We start from the raw sequence: 16003 nt of genomic DNA on the forward strand, positions 1-16003 counted from the left end.
ACAATGGCCTGTTTGATCTGTGCTGTGTCAGAAAGCTCAGCTTCCACAAGTTATTTTATGTGGAACACTTGATTCTGAGGAGAAAATAAACGAGACAGCACTAAAAATAGCTATGGCCCACTCTATTAGTAACCAAAACTTGTTTACTCTTGTTTCACGAATCTTGGGGTCCCACAGAAGCCACTTGGTATAGGATCAAGAGTCTCCGGGGTATTCCCGGCCTGTGGGCGTCGCGCGAGTCACCCTGGCCCATCTTGGATGGCCGTGCTGGGTTTGTTCTGTTCGGTGTCCCGGTTTCCCCTTCTGGCCGTGGTCTGCTACGTGCCGGTCCTTCCTCTGCACTACCGGGAGGCGCGTCTTCTCGTTGTGCGCTCTCCTTCCCCAGCACTGACGGGCAGCCCAGGCCGCCTTTGAACCTGAGCTCCTGCCTCGGCCTCCCGAGGGCCGGCCGGGGTTGTAGACACGCTCGTGCTGTGTCACGCTCCTTTTCTTCTGTAACGAGACATGTCTAGGAGACTCGGCAAGCTCTCGAGCTCACTTGAGGTGAACTGTTAGGTGCTCATTACATCTCTAAAGCATTCTGTACAGTGGAGGAGTAGGCATGGGGAAAACGGGATTTTCCTCAGGACAGTGGAGGCAGGGCAGAAGTTCCTGTAGTCCACTGCTCTGACTGCTGCTGTCAGCCTCGGGCACATGCAAGAAAGAGGGGTGCTCTCAGGCAGGCTGCCCCTGCCAGCGACGCTCCTGGCGTGTTGGGCATCACAAGTGGGCTAGCAAGGGCTTTCTCTGCAGCTGCCCCAGGCTGTGTGGGGAGTGCAGGGCAGAGCTCCCGGGTCAGGCCAGAGTTTTAATGAGCTGCTGTTCACCCCAGTCTTAACTCTGGCACTGGGAGTGGACATTTATTTGGCATTTGGGTTTTGTAGTGTTCCAGAAAGGCAATAGAGCCAGCATCACCCTTTTTCAGGGAGGAAGGCATGCCACCCACCCACTGTTCTCTAGGCTAGGATAGGTGTCTGCTGGAGGGGCCGTGAAGAAAAGGAGCATGTAGCTTGGAGATGAGGGGCAGAGATGGAAGGGGAGACTTCTGGCCAAGGAGGGACTGGACTTGATGTGCTGTGCCTGGTACTGAGACTGGATATGCTGCTGAGCTGACATGGGGCTACACAAGGAGATGGCCTGGCTCCTGCTTCCTCCTGAAAGGGCTCCTGCCCAGCATCTCTGTAGGCCTGAATTGTTCTGTCTGGTAGAAGAGAGCGTATGCTTGCCATTCAAAGGCACCCTGTGCTGGGTGGCAGGGCCTCACTCAGAGCCCCTGATGGTTTCTGATCCCCCTGTGATTGCAGAATATGTGCTGTGGGGCCTTTGGCCCTGAAGACTGGGACCTCAACGTCTACTTCAACTGTAGTGGGGCCAGCTACAGCCGTGAGAAGTGTGGGGTGCCCTTCTCCTGCTGTGTACCAGACCCTGCGGTGAGTGAGTTGGCACTGGGGTACAGGTGTTCTGGACTACCTCTTGCCTCTTTCCTTTACACTGATGGAGCTGGCACCTGCCCTCTGCCCCTCCCCCAGGGCCTTGCAGCTCTGAGATCCTGTACATGAAGGTTCCAGGAGCCTTTGTCATGATGCACGTGGGCTCTGCTTGGAGCAGTGGGTAGAGCGCTCTCCCTTTTCAAGCAGCTCCATTCAGGGTGCCTGTATTCTTGGGGTGCTGTGAAGGCAGTGGGCTCTTATCTGTCCTGAGTCTGCTCTCTGGAAAGGTCAGGTCCAGAGTCCACAGAGGTCACAGGTGTCCACATCACAATTTAGAAGGTGACATATATATGGGGTAGAGAATTTTTTTGTTTTTGGTTTTTTGAGATAGCACAGGCTGACCTGGAATTCACGCTGTAGTCTCAGGGTGGCCTTGAATTCACAGCGATCCTCCTACCTCTGCCTCCCGAGTGTTGGGATTAAAGGCATGTGCCACCACGCCAGGCTTCTTTTCTTTTTCTTTTTTTTTTAATGTTTTTTTGGGGAGGGTCTTACTCTAGTCCAGGCTGACCTGGAACTCAGTTCCTTGGCCATTGTGCAAGCAATGTATGTAAAGTATGTAGTTTCAGGGTGGCCTCGAACTCATGGCGATCCACCTACCTCTGTCTCCCAAGTGCTGGGATTAAAGGCGTGCGCCACCACACCCGGCTTCTTTTCTGTTTTTAATTCACCTGTTTTCACTCCTAGTTCAAGGCCTTGGTTCTTGGGGCTCTAGAAGCTAGGCTCAGGTTGTCCTGTGAAGGGGCACTGTGTCCTGCACTGGCAGACCTTGGCTCTTTGCAAGATCTCTGCATGGTTTGAGGTGGCCCATCTGGTCACTGGGCTCCGCTCCGAGGAGGTAGGCCTACACCTCTATAACCTGGGCAAGGTCCCAGCCAGGAAGAGCCCCAGATTTGTTAAAATTGCACAGCTATTGTCTGAGATCTCCAAGGGTGGCTATGATGTCACCAGTCTGGTAGATGTGGCATTTAGTAAGTGTAATGTTCACCTCCTAGCACAAAAATGATCTGGCTTGTTGCTTTGTATGACCTGTGAGCCAGGGACTCGTATAGCTGTTGTTCAATAGTGGTAGAGGTCCGCTTTCCGTCACAGATCACAATATCTATGGGAATGAAGAGGAAAGTGTTACGGGCTAGGAGGAGAGCTCAGTACAGAGCATATGCTTAGCAGGAAAGAAGCTCTAGGTTTGGACCCTAGAACTTCAGTAAAGAAAAAAATGGGGCTGGAGGGATGGTTTAGCAGTTAAGGCATTTGCCTGCAAAGCCAAAGGACCCAGGTTCGATTCTCTAGGACCCATGTTAGCCACATGCGCAAGGGGGTGCATGCGTCTGGAGCTTGTTTGCAAGGGCTGGAAGCCCCAGCACGCCCATATATTCTCTCTCTATCTCCCTCTTTTTCTGTCAAATAAATAAATAAAAACAAAATACTATTTTTAACAAAAAGGAAAAAGAAAAAACGGCTGACTTGGCCGAGGATTGGAGTTCTAATTCAGGTGGCCCTTGCGGTGTCCCACTCTGCGGCCCCTGGTGAAGGTAGCGTGGAGTGCATGGCAGAACAGGTGCTCACACAATGGCCGAGGAACACAGCCGAATTCCCCGGTCCCCTTTAAGGGCATTGCCCCGGTGAATTAAGGGCTTCCACTAGAATAGAATGCGTCTACATCCTACCACTACCACTGGCGCCCCCTGGAGGCCCCAGCCTTTGACAGTGTGTGTGTGTGTGTGTGTGTGTGTGTGTGTGTGTGTGTGTGTGTGTTGGGTGGGGGGTGCCGCTCTCCAGGTCATTCAGCATCTAAGCTATAGGACGGTTGAAGACGCAAGGCTGACATTGTGTGATATGTGTCCCTGGTTTTCTGGAGATGCAGCCATGCCTGCCGAGTGCCATGTTGTCCAGGTGTGCTCTCTTGTTAACAAACAGAGCGGTTCTGGAGGTCACACCCAAAGTCCTCAGTGAGGCTCAGCACAGGCCAGTCTCGGTGACTGACCTCACCAGCACGGTGGCACACCTGGCTGGCACCGCTGCCTGGAGCGCGCGGGCTTTCACCGAGCTCTCGCAGTTGCTGCTGGTCGGAGCTGCCATCTCCTAGAGCTTCCTACCCAGAATTTTAAGAGAACAAGTATTTTGACTCATTTTTTCTGTTTTTCCTATAGCAAAAAGTTGTGAACACACAGTGCGGCTATGATGTCAGGATGCAGGTAAGAATCCAGGCTTGGAGGGGTGTGCTTTAGGATGCTGCTTGTCGGGTTTTATTGCCTATGCGGTAACTTCCTGCTTAGTGAAGGTATAAGTGGAGTGGGAAAACCAGGGGGTGGGGGCGGGGTTAGCCTAGAGAGTGTCGCTGGAGCGATGCTGCGCATGTGCGAGCAAGCATATCCTGCCCGCCCATTCTGAACTGGCAGCGGGATGGATCCCTGGGAACAGTGGGTAGCGATTTGGAGCTCTGACTACAAAGCCTTCTGCCCCCAAACCTAGTTGTTGCTGTACTAAAGAGGAGGTGTGGATGTTTGGGGAGCAAGAGCTAGATTTGTAGAGGGTCCGTTGAGGAAGCCCCACAGGCACATGCTGGTGGAGGATCGGGCTCCGACCACGGGAGGCCTTGGTGGCAGGAGGGAGGGACCCCTGGGCTGGGCTCAGAGTTCAGGGCTTGCTTCTGAGTCTGTCCTCAAAGAAAGGGTGTCAGAAAATGTAGACAGCCCCTCCTCTTAGTTGTGGACTTGTGTCTACGTCTTGAAAGCTGGAGTCCTCTACTGGACTCCATTCACCAGAGCGGCCCACTCTCTCCTGCATGTCTGCCTCCTCCCCCGACTCCTGAGCTGACGCTGAGTCAGAGTGAAGACAGCACCCGCAGGCTGCGGCCAGTGCTCTTGCAAAATGCTGCCTGCCTTCTGCCTCTTCCAGCGTGTGACATGGGAAGGTGCAGTCTGCAAGCCAGGAAGTAGCCCTCAGCAGACAGCGAAGCTGTCTGGGCTGCATCTGTGGTCCTTCTTCAGAGCACCCCCAGAGAGACGACATCAAGTCCAGCTTTCCCTTACGAATGTCATGGCCACTTATTAGCTTACGTTAGGGCTGCCATACAAAGTGTCAAAGACTGGGAACCTTAAACAACGGACGTTTGTTTTCTCACAGTTCTGGAGGCTAGAAGTCTGAGATCAAGTTGTCAGCAGAGGTGGCTTCTTCTGAGGTTGCTTGGGAAGGGTCTGTTCTGGCCTCTCTCCTGGCTTGTAGGTGGCAGCCTTCTCCCTGTTCACATTCTTTACCCTGTGTGGGTCTGTGTGCTAGTTTCTGTTCATTAGTCACCTCTGTAAAGATCCTGAATCCAGTCACATTCTAGGGGTTAGGGTTTCAGCATAGGAATTGGGGGATGAGGACACAGTGAATCCCATGATGCCACTGCCATGAACGATAACGCTCCGTCACTCTCGCTGAGGAGCGGGTTATAAACAGGCGAGGGAGCTGGGGCTGACTCCTGCTTGGGGGTGTGTTGGGGGATGAGATCATCACCCACTTGCTGACCCCCCAGTGGGGCTAGCACTGAAGGGAGCTGGCTGGTTCTGGCTCCTGGAGCCAAGCTTTGCTGTGAGGGACACACCCTGAAGAGCCTTCTGACAGCTCTTTTGACTAGAATCCCCGACTCTCCTTTTCACTTGGTCTTCCTCCAGTCTACCAGCCCCTCCCATGTCTCCCAGTGTGTGCTTTGGGAGTCTAGAGCAAGTTGATGTTCGAATCTGGAAGCCTTTGCTTAGGTGACAAGATGGCAGCCTGCTCCAGGAGGGGTTGAGACACGCTGGCCATGGTTCTCCTGAAGGGCTGTGCTTAGCCTGTGCAGCCTAGCCCCTGCCCAGGCCTTCGTCCCGCTGCTCTGCCTTGTGCCGCAGAGAGCCAGGCCGGGACCGGGTGTGCGCACACTCAGGCCGCTGTCCTGTTTCCCTCCAGCTGAAGAGCAAGTGGGACGAGTTCATCTTCACGAAAGGCTGCATCCAGGCCCTGGAGGGCTGGCTCCCCAGGAACATCTACATTGTGGCCGGAGTCTTCATCGCCATTTCACTGCTGCAGGTGTGCCCAGGCCCAAGCATGGGACCGTGGTGGGGTGTGAGGAAGCAGGATATGCAAGGCAGCGTGCACGCGTGCGTGTGCAGCATAGTGGTGTCTGTAAATGAGTGTTGGTGAACAGACCTGGTCCTTTGTCCACACAGTTTGCTACCTGGCAGGACACGCCATGTGCTCTGTGTTGCAGACAGACGGGAGGGCGGTTGCCTTCCTGAGGGTCTAGTGGACCGGGGTTGAAGTGTGGCTGTCACCTCCTCTGCTGGGGGTGGAAGTAGCCAGAGTTAAGGAAGTGTCAGGAGTGGTAGGACAGGAGGTTATGCTGCCCTTCAGCTGGGGCTCAAGTAGTATGGACACCCAGGACCTCTTTTTCTTTGTCCCTGGCTTCCTGATCACTGTTCCCTTCCAAAGCTGAGTTTATTCATTGGAAGCAGATTTCCCATGAAGGACGTTGTTGGCCCAGGGCAGTGAGGCCTGAGGTGAATGGGAAGCTAGTGTCTGCAAGGAGAGCTGGCCAAGGAAGTGAGCCTAGTGACAGCCTAGAAGCCACCAGCGTCCAGTGCTTGTGAAGAGGTGCTGCAGTCTTGAGTGGCTCGGGGACAGAGGTGGCTGTGCCTACATGGCTGCCAGCCACACTGCCTGTCTTCCTCCTCCGCTCTGACGTTGTGTTGAGTCACTGGAGACAATGACTGGAGAGACACGGTGGCAAAGGAAACTTGTAAAATCTCCTTGTAAAGAGGCCAAGAGAGTCTGACTTCAGAGGGACTAGCTTGTCAGGAGACACACAGAACGTACAAGGAAAAAGGTCCAGCTCCTAAGGGTTACCAAGTTCATGTGAGTTTGTTCACATAGAAATGCCCCAGCCTTCCTGGGTGACTTTCCTGTCTACCAAGGTCAGGGGGCATCTACAGACATCAGATGGCTGGCACCTGGGCTGGCCTTGCCTTTGAGATGTGACCTAGGAGCACAGGAAGCAGCTGAGATGGCTTCTTGGAATTCGAAGCAGTCTGGCTGGCTGGTTGTGAACTATTGATGTTATTTTCAGTTTGACCTGGGCCACAAGTTTGTGGGTCCCACCTGTGACGTGGGACGTGCTCGCTTGTGGACTCCATAGTGCCTGTTCTGAGCCTCGTCCAGGCTGGGGGATGCAGCAGCCTAAGGAGCTCAGGCTCATCTTCCACGAGGGTTCGTTGTACTGTGCACCTGTCTGAGCGTTTTGTCCTTTTGTTCCTGGGTGAGGGAGTGAGATGCAGTGTGTCTCCAGCATGTGGCTCCTGCCCCTGCCCCTGCCCTGGCCCACTGACTGCTGGCTTTGGTTTCAGATCTTCGGCATCTTCCTGGCAAGGACCCTGATCTCAGACATCGAGGCGGTGAAGGCGGGCCATCATTTCTGAGGAGCAGAGACAGCGAGCAGAGCTGAGCCATGTGTGGAGGCCAGGCCCTTCACTGTCATTACCCTTACCTTCAGCAGGAGAAGCTGACACAGCCTCCCAGAGCTGACACAGTGCCCTTTGACATCAGCATGATGTGGACTCCATTTCTCCTTGCTGGTGTTGAAGACGGAGTTCCTTTTTACCTGCCCAGACTTGACATGGCATCCCTGCAGGGTTTTACTCAGACAGACTGTGTCTCTGTGGGGTAGTGACTCTTGAGCAGAGGTGGCTCCAGTGGCTGTGAGTTGGGCTTGATGGCCCTCTTGAAGCCCAAGAGTGTCTGGAGACCCCTGCCCCAGCCCCACTGCAGGCTTTGGACCATACCAGCCACGTGTGAGGGTGGGACATGCAAGGGAACAGCAGGTGTGGCAGTGCCTCCGGCTCTGCCAGCTTAAGAAGCACAGATCCTGCCCTTAGCGGGAGACAGATAAGGGCCCTGTGGGCCTGAGTGTCAGCCTGGTTTGCCATGGTTTGATCACCCCAGGGGTGGTTGGCAGATCCCCAGCCGTGTCCAGATGAAGTAAGCCTGGGCCAGTGCATGACCGGGCCAGGGGAGCACCTCACTGCCGTCCTCCAGGCCCACTCTGCTTCCCCAGGGCAGAATGGCTCCGGTCTCCATAGCATTAAGCCCTGGGTTCTGCTGAGAGCCAGCTCTCCTGTTCCTACAGTGTGTAAATAGTTATTTATAGGGGTAAGAATGTTCCCACACCGTGTCTCCATTTCCTCTTCCTCTCTGGCATTCTCCTCTTACGAAGCCTTACCCGGTGTCTGGGACCAAGCTGTCCCTTTCAGTTCCCTGAGTGTCTCAGCCAGTGGTGACAGCCTCTCCCTCTGGTCTGTGTGTCTTCCCACCTCACCTCGCTCCCTCCCTCTATCCCTCCCTTCCTTCCTCTTTTTCCTCCCCCTCCTCCCCCCTGTGGCCTCACTGTCTTCTGGTCTTGGTGCTACTGAAACTGCCACTCAGAACTTGAATCCTAACTGACTTCCCCATGGCACGCCTAGGAGCCCCAACCCAGATGACCCACTGGAAAGCTAGGCTCCCGTCAGAGCCACACACACGTGGTGGCCTGAAGTATGTTGCCTTTGGAGAGCAACTCTCCTGTTAGGGCCACACACGTGTTGTCTCCGTAGAGCAGCACTCCTGCGAGCCACGCACCCGAAAAGTGTGCTGTGTGCAAGCTTGAGATGGTTCCTTTCTAAAAGTGTGCTGTGTGCAAGTTTGAGATGGTTCCTTTCTAACTCCCCAGTGACTCCTGCGCCCAGATGGCTGTGGCCACTGTCTGCACTTCCTGCCAGAGCTCTTCTGGGGCTTGATTTTTGGAAAGGATGTCTGTCGGAGGTCCTGAGTACCTCTGAGGCATGGCTGGGCGTGTGTCCGTCTTGGGCTGGCTTCTCTGTAGCTTGTGCCTGTCCTCACCGTGGAGGGGTGAGTGCTGCCTTCAGTCCCTGGCCGCAGGGTACAAGCTTGCGTGCTGTGTACTGGTGATGCTGGTGGGTGTGTGTTGATGATGATGATATTTTTTTTTTATAATTCTCTATAGACTAGAGGAAGAAGAATGCCTGTGTTTTTAGGAAGTGTGATGCTTCTCTTTGACTGCCAAACTCTTTTATGGAATATATCTTTATATTAATGTGGCTGTTTGGATCATTTTTTTGATCACTATCAAAATAGCTTTAAGCATCTTGGTGGTAAATTCACCCACTGCTGGACCTGAGGCATCGGGTGTGACCGTGTGCTGCAGGATCCCAGAGGGGCAAACGGTCGTCAGTGTGTTCTGATGTAAATTTCACCTACCCTTCATGTCTCGCCTACAGCTGGAATAAGGGGGCTTGTGGCCCTGTGTCTCCCCCCCCCCCAGCTTTAAGTGTGAGGTGAAAGAGCTTTACAGGTCTGGGGAAGCATTTTGTCTGTCTCTGCTGCCTCACAGTATCTCTAATGGAGGCCGAAAGTGCTTGGGGACCATGGATGGACTCGACATTGCTGCTGTGCAAACCACGTGCCCTGGACCAGTTGGCGGTCAGGAGCAGGGTGGAGTAGGTGACAGCTGTCAGTGCTTGCCTTCAGCATCGCCTCCCTGGAGGCACTGGAGACCACAGACCCTCCCCGCCAGCATGTTGGCACCAAGGCCTGGCTCTAGGCAGCTCCTGCTATTCTGTGCACTGGCTGCGTCTCCCTGGACTCTTCCCATGTTACAAAGCCCTGTTCAAGATGAGGTTCAGGCAGGACTTCCAGAGCTGAGCTTGTTTCCCAGTTAGTTATAAAACTTGGGGCCACTTCAGCCAGTCTCTTCTGACTGAGCAGCTGGGTGGAGAGTAAGTGGAGGGTGGAGAAACTGAGTGTGGGAGTTACAAACAGGGCGCCCGACATCACGACCGCTCCCTACCCTGAGGCCCCTTCCCTGTCCTCTTGGGCTTGGACAGGCTAGTGTGACCTCTGCGCACTTCCCCTTCCTCGCTCGTTTCAGTCTCAGAGGCTCTGGTCCTGCCTGAACCTCTCACCGCTCTGGACATCACCATGCATTTTCCCTGCCACCACCACCTACTGGTGGCCGTTCTCTTCCCGTCCTAAAAGCTTACTGTGGCCTTCTTTGTCCCTTCCTTTCCCAGGTAGCTTGTGAGCTGAGTCACTGTGTCCTGCCACACTCTCCCCAACCCTCCACTTTGTTATGATCAGTCGTTAAACTCAGAGCCCCACTTGGCCTCTGTGGACCCTAACATTGGACTGTCCTTTCCAGACCTTCCTGCTTTTAAGGCCTGGGCATGCAATTTCTGACCTCCACGCTGTCCTCCTCAGGCTGAGCTGTAGCTGTCTGCCTCTGCCCTCTGCTTCCCTGAGCTGGGCAGGAAAACCTGTACTGCTCCTGGAGAAGCTTGGCACACATGCTCCTACATGGTGGGCACTGCGAGTGGCAACCCACACATGCCATCACATCAGCAGGGAGGAAGTCGAAACGTGCAAGTACCTAGTGGGGCTAGACTCTACAGCCTGCCATCCCCCAGGACACCCCCTTCTCCAGCAAGGCTCCATACCTAAAGGCTCCACACGCTGCCACCAGCCGGGAATTAAGTATTCAGACACACTTGTCTACGGGGGGTGGGGGGGGGGGAGTTTACATTCAACTTGCCACAGCCTTCCAGGAAAGTAGCAAGTACCCCAGAGTTCATAATCTCACTCCCCCTGAGGGAAGACGTCTTTGCGAGGCTCAGGAAAAGGGAAGTCACCACCAAGGGTTTGGAGGGTTTGGCTCACACCCTGTGAGCCTTGCCTGGATCTGCAGCTGACACAAGGCAAGCTTCCAGTCCTCACTCTCAGTCTGCCTCTCTCCTGTCTGCAAAACCAGCCCAAGGGCAGCCACAGCAGAGCCAGTCCCCCGGGTCTTCCAGCTGACTGGACACCAGCAGGTCCACAAACATTTGGGAAAGCACCTACTCTGGGGTCTTGGTTTGGTTTGGGAGCTCCGTTTGTGCACATGTGCGACGTAGCATGCTTGTGTCACTGTGCGTCTGCCTGAGGTGGGATCTGTAAATTCGAACGTGGGCTGTTAGGCTTCACAGGCAAGTGCCTTAACCACTAAGCCATCTCTCCAGCCCCCGGCTTGCTTTTCTGCAAGACCTGAGCTCCAAATAGCACTGTGCTCAGTCTGCAGTCTTCACCATGACGTGTGTGAGGCACTTGTTTTCCTGAAGCACGCTTGCTAGAGTGGCCAGAGCTGCCACCCACCCACAAGTGTATGGAGCTCCTCTGTGCTGGGCAGTGCAGGATAAGACATGGCCTCTTCTCAAAAGTCCCTTGTGGAGGCCGCTAAGGCACCATGCGTAAGTACTGGCTGCTGCCGAGGGCGGAGGCCTCAGGGTACACACTAGGGGCTGCTTGGTGGCTTCCCAGCCTGTCAGCTCAGGTGCACAGATTGTAGAGCTGTAGAGAGAGCGAGTGCTACTTCAGGAGTCCCAGCACCCAAGGCAACCCGCTGATGTGGGACAGTCCCTCCCCAGGTGTACCCACTGGCTGAAATCCCTCAGCTGTAACAGAAAAAAGGAGGGGGAGCAGTGCATGGCCTTCATGGGGCGGGGAGGGACTTTGCTCCCAGGTTATCAAGTTGGACCTTTTTTCTTGGAGGTCACAGGGTGGCAGTGTTTGGAGGCTTGGTCGAGGTACTTACGCTGAGCATGCCCAGGGTGCCAATGCCCATCCTTCCGGGCAGCCTGGGCCTCCTGCAGCACTGTTCTCATTCCTCTGAGTGCCCCAGAGACCCACAGAGTCATGTTTGCCTTCAGGGTCTCTGGCTGGAAGTGGCCTTTCTCCTCAATGGCTCATTAAGCATGTTCCTTTTCCAAATGCTGTTGCAAGGGGGAGGTCCCTAAGGATCCCCAGGGACATGTGAGATGGGCATTGAAAACCTGGGATTCCCTTCGGTAGAAAGAGTTCAAAGACTCGTAAGCGGATACTTTCTGGGGAGGCCGCCAGTGGCAGGGGTCCCACTCCGGAGCAGGAGGAAGTGAGTATTCCCTACAAAGCTGTGTTTCCACCGCCGGGCTGCTTCTGTGTTCTGCGTCATATCCCAGCGGGGCCTTCAAAAGCCTGGCCTAATGACAGCCAGAATAAACGAACACCTTGGACTGTAATTCTGTCACCTCAAACAACTTTTAAGCTAGTCTCTTTCAATGTGCATAAGTAAAAGCTATCTAAAGAGAATGTAAAGTGAAAAGTGTGCCTTCTGTCACCCAGGGGCAACCACTTAGTATTAAGGATCCTCCCAGAAAGTGTTTCAGATCTTGTTGCGAATGGCAGTCATTCCATGCCGTGTCCCTTGGTTCATGTCATTTCACGTCCTGCTCTGCGGCACATTGCCCAGCCATGCGGTCCACTCCAGAGCTCTGCCACCAGCCAGCGGACCCTGCTCTGCAGGAAAGTGTATTCACAGTCACCGGTAACTGAAAACCCCACGCGACCAATCCGGACAACGGAGGGAGGGTTTTGGCTCCTGAAACTGGAAAGTCCAGAGGTGGGGTGAATTTCAGGGTTGCTGTGGTCCAAGTAGCTTGGTGATGTCAGCAGGATCTGGTTTCTATTTCTCTGCCAGCCACGGAGCCCCATTGGCTGAATCTGAGGCAAGGTCCCCTCCCCGTGCAACAGGCCACTGCTGGTGGCGCAGCATGGTGTCAAGCCATCAAGGGAAGGGACATGCCTTTCCTGTCCATTCCTCTTCCACCACGTGACGGAGTTGGAGGGTGAGCTGGGTTAATGCTGCTGTCTTCTGTGGATGCGCTTTGGTTATGAGAGGTCTTACTGAGAAAAAAAAATAGTATTTGGTTATTCAGATTATTTCTTGGGGGTTGTAGAAAAAAACATGGTTTTAAGAGAATTCTGAGGAGGTGAGCTCATATTAATGAATGGGTGCGAGGGCCTGGGGGTGCCAAGAGATGCTCTGTTTTTTGTTTGCCTTCATGTGTGAGCATTGGTACTCCTGCCTGATGGTAGTGTTTCAGAGATTAAATGAGAGCAGGTGGGTAAAAGCATTTGACACATTACTTGTGGTATCCCGCCTCCACATTATTACGCATCTTGAGAGAAAGGGGACTTTTACCTGTAGCAGGTTAAGGCTTGGCTGAAAGCCTCAGCAGGCCTTCGGAGTTCAGGGTCTGTGTGCGTTCTGTGCCACAGGCGTGTAGCGGGGTGAGAGAGCCTTGCGGTTGCCTCCTCACCGATGGACAGACACCCAACCAGAAGCCCCTTATGGGAGGAGAGGGTTGATTTCAGGCGTTCGGTTTCTAGGGGACGGTTCATCATGGTGGAAGAAGCTGGCTCACTTCCTCACACATTGACAGCTCAGAACAGCCAGAGGCCAAACTGGCTCTGAACTTAACCTTAGAGCTGGACTCCAGATATCCCCCCACCCCGCCGCCGCGGCACACCTCCAACAACAAGGCTCTACCTCCTACAGACTCCACCAGCTGGGTACCATGTAGGAAGCTTAATCAAAAACACCCGAGCCTTTGGGGGTGGGGGCCATTTGCATTCAAACAACCACAGAGTGTGCTTGTGTGGAGTGTGGATCTGGCTAGAAACCCAAGCAAAGTGGTTGCCTCTGGGCCCTTAGAAGCAACAGAGAAGTCCTCACCTATTAGGGGTGCCAGGGCTACCACAGCAGTACGGGCTTTCACGAAGAGTGAGAAGGGGCTTAGAGGAGCTTGGAATAGGTAGAATGAAGAACCCACATGTTGGGGTACCAGGGCTTGGGGTAAGCGCATGTGTTTGGTAGTTGACATTTTCCATCTCCTCCCCGTCTTGAATTGAGGCCCCAGAAACGTGCTGAAGGAGGCCACGTGGTTCTCCCCACCACCAGTGAGCAGGGTCACGTATGGGACTTGCGCAGGGGCCTCAGTGTGTGTGCCAGGCTCCAAAAAGTTGGTCCAAAAAGATGCTGGAACACTGATGGAAGGTCAGGAGAAGCCAAGTGTGCCAGGTGTGATCCTGTTTGTCCTAAGGCAGTAAGAACACGGCCTCTGGTCCCATCACTCCACCTTGGCATCAGCACCTGCATCCTCCTCCTCCTCCTCGCCCTCCAGGTCTAGTCCCTGTGGCCTTGCATTGTACGTCAGCCCAGGTTGCAGGGTTCCATAAGCCAAGACAGTCACCTGCCAGCAAGAGGGTCCAGCACGCTGGCCTTTTATTGTAGTCAGCTCCACGCAGCTGGGATGAACTTCCAGACACAGTTTGTGGGGGGAATGGGATTTATTTCTGGCTTACAGATCCAGAAGAAGTTCCATAGTGGTGGAAGAGACTGGCCCCCTTTCATAGATCCAAGCTGAGAGAAACCACCACTAAACATAAGCACAAAACATCGGGGAACCAGGCAGAACTGTTCTGCCTACCCTTTGGCCTGGAATTCAGATCTTCCCCCACAAACACCTTGCAGCTGGACCCCAGGATCTGCTCAAAGTGACACCTTCCAGCCAGGCAGCTGGAAATCCAAGTTTTCCTAAAACACATGAGTCTATTGGGGGGCATATGTTCAAACTATCACACCTTTGCTTTTAGATTCGTTTTTGTTCTATACAGTTGTTACAGCGGCAGGCCAGTGTGGAAGGACTTGGAGCGGCCTTTTGGAGAAGCTGAGCACATGTGGAGGAATGGATGCATGTCTGGAACCGTGTAGATGGACAGATGTTTAGAACCATCTAGATGGGGCAACAAGTAAGTGCTGTGCTCCGTGGACTGAGGCAGGGCTTTCCATCATTGAGAGCCATGGTCCTTCCTATGCCCTCTGTTAAAGAGAATTTTTGAAAACATCTCATAAATATTACACATGCATGTGTGAAGGCTTGTATTTAATTCACTGAGGGAGGCGATAAGAGTAACAACCAGTTCAAAGGAGAACTCACAACGAACCACAAATTCATGTGAAATAGAGCAATGCGAAAATGCCCCCCCCCCTTTTCAGCAGGGAAGGGGTCTTGAATCCAGCTTGGATATGTGCACATCTATGGACAAAATTAAGTCTCTGTTAACTCTATACCTTCAGAGGTTGTGAAATGGTTCCAAGGTAGTGAAGTCTAGAACCAGAAACAGCTGCAAGTTTCTGTCGTAAGCAATGCACAGGTTCTCATCGGAGGCAGCCAGAATCGGTTTCACTTACTCCAAATTTTTCTTTTTAATTTTTTTTGTTGTTTATTCTTATTTATTTGAGTGCAACAGAGAGTCGGGGGGGAGAGAGAGAGAGTGGACACACTAGGGTGTCCAGCCACTGCGAATGAACTCCAGACGCGTGCGCCCCCTTGTGCATCTGGCTAACTTGGGACCTGGGGAATCGAGCCTTGAACCGCGGTCTTTAGGCTTCACAGACAAGTGCTTAACTGCTAAGCCATCTCTCCAGCCCCTTACTCCAAATTTCTTTCCAACTCCTACTCATGCAGCAAAGCTCACTTTTAAGATAGGACCCAGGTAGGTTATCCAAAAGGGCCAGTATTTGATGGTGCAGAGTGAGGCTTGGGGGTTAGATCATCTGCTAGCAGTCCCAGATAAGGGCCAGCCACTGTGAAAGGTTTCCTGGGGCCGCAGTTGTCCTCCCGCTGCTCAAAGACTGGGCGTCTTTTATCTGCTTGCATCTGTCTCCTTGAACTGCATCCCAAACTGAAGTCATCCCGTACGTACCCCAACCTGTACCCCTCTCCCCACCCATCCCCCATGGCCAAATCCAAGAGGGGTTGACTACCTGGGCTCTGGGGATGAAATGGCTCCTTGTGGTCACCAGGCTGCCTGAGACCCTCACACCTGAAGGTGCCTGTGCTTCCCCCCGGGACACCCGTAGGCCAGGCTTCAGTACCCATCATTCCTACCTTCTGCACTACTTCCAGGATGCCCTCATTGCCACGGGCACGTTCGAATCTCTCTTCCAGCACAGCTGCCACCAGAAGTGTCTTTACTCCTTTCTCTGGGAAAGGCTAACCTTTCTGAAAGCCGTGGAAGCAGACGGACTTTGGTAATGTATAAAATAATGGATAGTTCTAAGCATCTGGGATGTGGAGGTTCCCAGTGAGTTCTGTTTCCCTCCCAGGAGCACAATTCTTATAACTGGCAATGGCACACATTTGGATTTTGCATTTTCTTCCCCTGCAACTTCACATCCACTACAATGAAATACTGAAGATAATTGAGAAGAGAAAGGATTTATTCTCGTTGCAGTTTTGGAGCTGCAGTCCATGATCGATTGGTCTACGACTCTGGGTTTGCTGTAAGGCAGTGCATCCTGTCTGGTGCATGTGGCAGAGAAAAGCCACTTGTTCACACCACAGCCAGGATACAAAAGAGAGCCAGGGGCTAGAGTTGCATAACACCATATGGAGCCATGCCCCTAGTGACTTAAGGACCTCCCAAAAGGTTCCTCTTGAAGCACTCTCCAATAGCACCACCACATGGGCCCTTAGGGGACACAGCACCCAAACCATAGCATCCTCATGCCCTACTCTGTCTCCAATGCCATGCCAGGCCAGGCAGCA

At 53.5% G+C, this 16003-nt stretch overlaps 1 protein-coding gene across 2 annotated transcripts in view; it reads left to right on the forward strand.

The window, feature by feature from the left end:
* The window catches only part of Tspan14 (tetraspanin 14), a 60347-nt gene extending 51710 nt beyond the window's left edge, over nt 1–8637 (forward strand). For both annotated transcript variants that reach the window (XM_004658002.2, XM_045137118.1), the window contains exons 6-9: nt 1344–1469; nt 3680–3724; nt 5463–5582; nt 6896–8637. In XM_004658002.2, coding sequence (XP_004658059.1) covers nt 1344–1469; nt 3680–3724; nt 5463–5582; nt 6896–6967 — 363 coding nt within the window. In that variant the 3' untranslated portion in view covers nt 6968–8637. The remainder of the gene's footprint in view (nt 1–1343; nt 1470–3679; nt 3725–5462; nt 5583–6895) is intronic.
* Nucleotides 8638–16003: the final 7366 nt, after the last annotated feature.

Source organism: Jaculus jaculus, chromosome 18 (genome assembly GCF_020740685.1).
Source record: "Jaculus jaculus isolate mJacJac1 chromosome 18, mJacJac1.mat.Y.cur, whole genome shotgun sequence".
Taxonomy (NCBI): Eukaryota; Metazoa; Chordata; class Mammalia; order Rodentia; family Dipodidae; genus Jaculus; species Jaculus jaculus.